Here is a 7,775-nt window from a genome sequence, read left to right on the forward strand (position 1 = left end):
CGTCGAAAGCAAATAGTAAGATGATGCTAATTAGTGTCGTCGAAAGCAAATAGTAAGACGATGCTTATAAGCGTCGTCGGAAGGAAATGAGGGAAAGGAGCCAAGTGATGCTTAAAAGCGTTGTCGGAATTCTATGCACTAAGCCTAACTTTCACTAAACTCTGCCTAAACACTAACATAAGACGATGCTCATAAGCATCGTCAGAAGCCTTGGAGCTAAGACGACGGTTATAAGCGTCATCGAAAGCCTAAGACTTAAGACAACGATTATAAGCGTCATCGGAGGCCAAGTCTCACCACCATTCAAACCCTAATCTTCAACCTACCCGCCCTTATTTCCCACCACCCCTAGCCTCTTTTTTCTCTCTGGCGCCGACCGACCGACCCCAATATATAAAATAATAAAAAAATTAAAATATAAAATATAATAAAAATTTAAATGAACCTCATAATAATTTTATTATATAAATGTAATTATGCTACAAAATCTAATAATTTTATGAGTTATTTTAAAAATACTAAATATTAATATCCATTATCGAACATATTCTATATATATATATGTATAGAGAGAGAGAGAGAGAATATCACAACAAAAGAAAATCAAATTTGGGATGACAAACAAACTAGTAAAAGAATATTAATTTTATATTTCCTTTTTTGTTGGTAACTAATTTTGTTGGTAACCTAGGAATAAATTAGTTTACCACATAGGATGAAGTAATTTATTTCAAAATAAAAAGGAGTAGGAGTACTCACTTACTTCCAATTCACTTATGTCACTTCCAAAACGCAGATGGAATATCTTTGGCTCTGATCTAAAAGTGATATGTAACCTTTACACCCTTATGGCTCGAGATTGGCCAGGCATGGGCTTCATTAGCACGCTGACCTTCCCCCTAGTCTAAATGATATTTGGTCTAGGACTTCAGGGAAGCTAATCAACTTCCAGAGTCAATTGTTTTGTCTACCCAGTGCTGCTTCCAGGATTCTAATCTCCCACTCTCTCTTTTGGCTACTATACATGGAGCTTGAATCCTTCATGTGCATGTTTTGTAATGAGAGGTTGTACATCCTTGGATAGCAGCTATATCATCCATCTTAGAGGCAGACGATAGTCATTTATCCTTATGACATGCATGCCTGGCATCAACCCTCTTTATTTTCAAGATGGGTGACAATTGTCTATCTTCGAGATGGATGATATAATGTTGATTTTACCATTGCTCTACCGTGAACCATATAGGGTTCGAGCTTCTTGTCACAGATGTATCTACTGATTGTGAATACCGAAAAAATGTGAATTACCTTAACCCTCAAGAAAAAAGTCGCATGTAATTACCACCTACATGTCTAGTCATGCATAGACACAATAAATGGAGAATGCTTTTGAGCCAAGAGTCTAGGTTGACTTTTGTCTGGCTGGAGTTGACTCGTGATCTCTATGGGTCAACTTGCCAATATGCTGAATTTTATGGCTCTTTATCTTTCTTCTAAGACTATTCTAGGGTCGACTCGTGAAGGAATATCAGTCTGTATTAGTGTGCCAGAGTCAACACATCGGATTTTAGGGGTTAAGTCTTGAGATAACCTAAGTTGCAATTTGCTGCCATTGCATGTGAGCGTTCAATGGTTACTTCAAAGTGTCTTTGGAGTCGAATTTCTTTGTGTAGAGCTTTAGATAATTAAGCTTCATTTCTCCATATTGAGAGTGATTGAAGAATTTCTTCTTGGCTTCCTGCAAGCATTCTAGTACACTCCAAGTAACTGATTAGTGAACACATTACTCAAATATATTGTATCATCAAAATCAAATATTTTGGATCAACAATCTTTTCCTTTTTGATGATGACAAAATCTTTGAATTCCAAAAATAATAGTATAAACGAGAATGACATCTTTTGATACTGAATCAATATATATATATATATATATATAATTTATTTTTATTCTTGATTGAATAGTGCTTGAATGGAGTAAGATTTCTTTGAAAACTACCACAAGGTTAGCTTTGTATGCTACTCCAAACTTTGCTATATAGAGAAATTCTCCCACTTTATGTTTTACATATTGGTTCCTTCTTATTACTCTTTTTAGAGGTTTCGATTATTTCTTTTGCTTCAATATTCCATAATCTTCTTTCCTCCATATTCCATAAGGTTAGGTTTCTACATATTTTTATTCTTGCTTCTCACTATTCTTCCTTTTGGTATTTCCTCCCTTTTTGTCATAATCAAAAAGGTAAGTTAAAGAAAGGAACATACACAAGAGAGATATATTGAGATTTTTATAACATAAATTCATAACACTAAAATATCCATACATTAATTCCAAATACTTAAAGCTAAAACACAATACAAGATAAATGAACACATATCACATGGTAGGAACTTAAACTATAGAGTTTCATTAAGTAAAAGTGAGCAAACAAAATTATGATTCTATAAATTGTATTTGCTGAAGTACAAAGATAAGAAGTAGATCAAGTAAACCTAGAAATCTATACAAAATAAGAAGATGAGGAAGGTTCCTAGGTTCTGGAATCATTTGAGTAAGAGGATGAGGATGAGCTATGGTAAGGGCGATAAATGGTGGATCTTCGAGCTCTAAACCTTAGTAGAGGTGGACGAGATAGACCAGGCTAAGAGGGTCCACTGACTCTCAACTTCTGCATGAAGTGACCAATTATCCCAACAAGAGCAGAGGCAAATGTTGTAAGAGAATCAGTCAGACACCATAATTCATCCCAAACCTCCTTGAGAATCCTTAGAATATGTTCACTTATTTTCTATGTATATGCAGTAAATTTTTTGATTTCTTTCATCATAGAAACCTGTAAGTTCCTTGCCTCCCCTTCAATATCTGCTATCCTCCTGAATTGATTAGTCACCAAGAATCGAATGTCAAACACCTCATGCCTCAGCTCAGCTATCATCTGGGTCAATGAAGAAATATGAGGCTCCAATCTCTGATCTGTAGGAAGAGTGTCATGTGGTGACTTAGGGAATTGCTGCTCTCCGTAATTTCGGATGCCATCAGCCCAATAATCACATGCTCAATGATGGATCTCAACTGCTCCTCATCCAATTTGACCATGTGACTCAAACTACTCTTTATTTTTCATACACAACTTATTAAATTTATCTAGTAACTCAATAAAAACTTCTCGAAGCTTCTTTATTTTGTATCATCAAAATCAAACCTTTTGGGTCAACAGCTGGTAAATCCAATGGTGGGCAGGCTCAACAAGCTTCAAGATGGAGGCAGAGTGGAGGAGGAGGCAGTAGGAGGACGATGAGGGCAGAGTTGAGGAGGGAGGGGTTGTGTGGGAAATAGGAACTATCATTTAGAATCTTGTCTTAGGATTGCGCACTGGACTCTTTGAGGTAGAGAATCTTGTCTTAGGATTTATGGCTTTTGTGTAGGGCAGGAAGATAAGAGATTTGAGAGGGGTTTGAGATAACAAAGGCAGAGGAGCATCATTTGTTTTTGGGTAGTTCTAAATACACCCCCCCGATTGCTCAGGACACCCCCCAAAAACCAAAAAAAAAATTACCCAAACTAACCTTTAGTGTAATTACCATATTGCCCTTGAAATTTTCTCAGTACACCCCCCTTCCTCCTCCTCCATCTCCTCCTCCGTTTCGTTTTGAAAAGGAAAAAAAAAACCACCCCTCAAACCCCCCTTAAACCCCTCGATCCATTTACATCGTTTAGGCGATCTTTGAAGGAGATTTAAGCCCCATTCGAAGCATGGACAAGCAACTAGTGATTTGGGACGAAGAATCGGCCGCAAAGGTACGTGTTCCACCTTGTTTCGAAAGTTTTTTTTTTTCACGATTCGTGCTCCGTTCGGCACTGGATCGCCGAACAAAAGGCTTCTGTTCGGCTGCATAGTGCCGAACAGAAGCCTTCTGTTCGGCAACGCTCTACCGAACAGAAGGCTTCTGTTCGGCTGCACAGTGCCGAACATAAGGCTTCTGTCCGGCACACTGCAGCCGAACAGAAGGCTTCTGTTCGGCACTCTGCAGCCGAACAGAAGCCTTCTCGTGCCAAATCGCGTGCCGTGCTGAATTTTGTGCCGAACAGATCCTCTGATTCATTAATTCTTGATGATAAATTATTTTATATGTAGGGCTATGCTACAACCGAATCTAGTATAATTGGATCAGAATTTGTACTGGATTACACAAGCGAATTTACAACTTACGAGGTATTATAATATATTGTGCAATTTTGTATTAGTTTAGCGAGCTATTTTTACAACTGTGTACTTACATAAATTGTTTAATGTATAGATCTTCAAGAGTAGAGAGGACTTGTGTAATTGGTGTCGTGAAGCTGGGAGGCGAAATGGTTTTGTTGTTGTAATCAAATCATCCGATGCAGGTACCATTTCTAAGAAACCCAGAATTACGTTAGGTTGTGAGAGGGGTGGGACGTACCGAACCACAAAAGAAAAGCGAATAAAGACTGCCTGTGGGACAAAGAAGTGTGGATGCCCTTTTGCATTAAGAGGAAAGAAATTGGATACTGCGGATGATTGGATATTACTGGTCGTATGTGGAGTGCACAATCATCCCGCTGCAGAGAATCTGGAGGGGCACTCATATGCAGGGAGATTATCTGAGCAGGAGACGGAATTGTTAGTGGATATGTCGAAGAGTTTGGTTCGTCCAAAGGACATATTATCCACATTGAAGGAAAGAGATGCCCTCAATGTTACGACTATCAAGACTATCTACAATGTACGTCAACGGTTTAAGGTTGCAGAGAAAGCCGGGAGGTCTGAAATGCAACATCTATTAGGTAAATTATCAGAGGCTAAATATATTGAGTGGCATAGGAATTGTACTAATACGGATGTTGTGCATGACTTATTTTGGGCACACCCTGGCAGCATTGATTTGTTCCGTGCATTTCCCCGTGTGTTGATAATGGATTGCACGTACAAGACGAATAGGTATCGTCTTCCGCTCTTAGAGATTGTGGGGGTGACATCTACTGACATGACATTTTCAGTTGCTTTTGTATACTTAAATTCTGAGGGGGAAGAAAGCTATACTTGGGCATTAGAGAGATTGCGCAGTGTCATAGCTGATGATGTTTTGCCTGAGTTGATTGTTACAGATAGAGACTTGGCTTTGATGAATGCAATTCATAGAGTATTTCCTACTGCTAGACATTTATTATGTAGATGGCATATTAGTAGGAATGTTTTGGCCAAGTGCAAAAAAATTTTCGAATTGAAGGAGAAATGGGATAAATTTATTATGAGTTGGAATGTACTAGTGCTGTCCTCCACGGAAGACGAGTATAATGATCGCTGGAGTGCACTACAGAGAGAGTTCGGTACCTATCCAGATGCACTACAGTATGTGTCAGATACTTGGCTGAGCAAATACAAGGAAAGATTTGTTGCGGCGTGGACTGATACATGCAGGCACTACGGAAATGTGACGACAAATAGGTATCACAAATAAAGACTCATTTAAATTTAATTTGCCTCAATTCTTATATCTAACTTTCATTTGTTTACTAGGGTCGAGAGTGCACATGCAAAGCTCAAAAAGCAGCTTGGATCAAGCCAAGGAAGTTTCGAGTCATCTTGGACTAGAATACATGGATTGATTGAGTTGCAGCACAGCTCTGTTAAAGCCTCATTGGAGAAGAGTTTATTGGTAGTGCAGCACAACTTCAAGCCAGCTGAATTCAAAGAGTTGCGAGGTTTCATATCTATAAGTGCGTTAAATCATGTCCTCGCCCAATCGAAACGAGCCAATTCAGTTGGGTTTGATGATTCAAATTGTGGGTGCGCTATTCGACGCACACATGGTATACCATGTGCTCACCAGATTGCGCGGTACAGGGTGGAAGGTCGGCCCATTCCTCTCGACTGCATAGATCCTCATTGGAGGAAACTTGATATTCTGCCTACCCCCCCCGTGCAGCCAATTCAGTTGAGTTGTGATGCAGAGTTAGATTTGATTGCGCTACGATTCAAGAAGTTAGATGGGGCTTCTCAATTGCAGATGATCAAGAAGTTACGAGAGATTGCAAGTCCAGATAGTACACCTCTTTTAGAGCCTGCAAAACGGAAGACCGGTTCACGTGGGCGCGCTTCACTGAAGGTTGATACGTCTACTCGACGTGACCCGTCTGCGTTTGAGTTGGTTCTATCTGGACAGGATAGTTATTCACCTGGTGTTGAGAAAGTTACCATCCGCAATCCATCTACTCAGATTCAAAAGAGACGGCCCAAGCAAAAGGTAAGTACCAAATATTTATTTCCTTACAATAGGTATCACAACGTCTACGGGACGGTCCGTGCCGTGCCGGTATGTCATGTGCCGATACGGGACATGTCGGGACGTGCCGTGACGAGATGTGCCGATACGGGACATGTCGGGACGTGCCGTGCCGAGATGTGCCGATACGGGATGTGCCGTGCCGAGATGTGCCGATACGGGACATGTTCTGCCATTGTTACATATTTTCTATCATTTGATATTATTTGCAGATTTTTCGTACTAGAGCCCAGTCACATACGCCCATTATCTATATTGATGCTATTCCTTCTGCCTTGAGACCATACATCCAGCATATCAAGGATGTAAAAGCTGATGGGAATTGCGGATTTAGGGCAATAGCTGACTTACTGGGATTTGGAGAAGATGACTGGGTGCGTGTTAGGAAGGATTTATTGCAAGAGTTGCAATGTCATTCGGACCACTATCGCACATTATATGGTGTGGAAGGGACGATTGCTGAGATCACTCATGCATTATCATATTATGATGATTGTCCACCATATGACAGATGGATGACTATGCCGGACATGGGTCATCTTATAGCATCCTGCTATAATGTTGTCCTATACCATCTCTCGTTGCAACAATGTCTGACCTTCCTACCTCTCCGTTCTGTGCCAGTACCTCTTCTATCCCGCAAAGATATCGCTATCGGATTCGTAAATGGAAATCATTTTGTTGAGGTACTACGTTCACAACACTTGCGAATATTTAATTTTGCTTATTTAATTTTGCTTATTTATAATTTTGTAGCTATTAATATTTTCTTATTTCTAATTTTGAAGGTGTTCTTGTTGCCGGGACATCCCGTTCCGCCAGTAGCGACCAACTGGCGAAAATATCATCTTCCTTGTGCTACCGGATGGGAAAATTCATATGAAGCACGGATTCAACAGTTCAAAGAGAGCATCTCACCTAATGTTATAATTAGCGAGACAGTAGAGTTAGATTGATTATTTATATATGTACAATTTTTGAAAGTTGTAAATTTTTTGGGGCTCTTAGAGTCATGTACTGTGAAACTCCATCATCAGCTGGGAATACATATGACGACTGTTGTTTTCGTTGAGATTTCAGATGTAAACAGAAACATACTTAAGAGCTGGTGGGAGCAAACAAATCAAACAGGGGAACTAATAGACCTTTCTGATGTACAAGAACTTAACGGTGACAAGCTTGAGCAGATGATTAACACATTTGTTGGAAAAGAGGGCTCTGTGATGTTCTTGGTTAAGAGGTTAATCGGCTGCCCTCTCCTTGCAAGGCCAGGTCTTGCCACTGGCACCCTCTTAGGCTTTGCTGCCTTTTTTGGAGGGGAACTTTGTCCAGGGTCAGCTTTGATTGGAACAACATTTGGAGGTACCTCAGGGGGAGGTGGAGGCAGAACATCAGTCGTATCAGATTCAGGGTCAAACCCCCCACGGGACTCCATCTCCTCAGGGGGAGGTGGAGGCAAGACAGTAG

General features: G+C 40.1%; 1 protein-coding gene across 1 annotated transcript; it reads left to right on the plus strand.

Moving 5' to 3' along the window:
* The first annotated feature begins 3,277 nt into the window (after nucleotides 1-3,277).
* On the plus strand, nucleotides 3,278-7,503 carry LOC148714119 (protein FAR1-RELATED SEQUENCE 5-like). Its single transcript, XM_088720216.2, has 6 exons — nucleotides 3,278-3,798; nucleotides 4,136-4,213; nucleotides 4,299-5,470; nucleotides 5,543-6,269; nucleotides 6,521-6,994; nucleotides 7,097-7,503. The coding sequence occupies exons 1-6, from the start codon at nucleotides 3,754-3,756 to the stop codon at nucleotides 7,262-7,264; spliced, it is 2,664 nt and encodes an 887-aa protein (XP_088576342.2). The 5' UTR covers nucleotides 3,278-3,753; the 3' UTR covers nucleotides 7,265-7,503.
* The last annotated feature ends 272 nt before the right edge of the window (nucleotides 7,504-7,775 follow it).

The sequence above is a fragment of the Phoenix dactylifera genome, chromosome 3 (assembly GCF_051530095.1).
Source record: "Phoenix dactylifera cultivar Ajwa chromosome 3, Ajwa_hap1_PhDact_Kaust_v1.1, whole genome shotgun sequence".
NCBI classification, from domain to species: domain Eukaryota; kingdom Viridiplantae; phylum Streptophyta; class Magnoliopsida; order Arecales; family Arecaceae; genus Phoenix; species Phoenix dactylifera.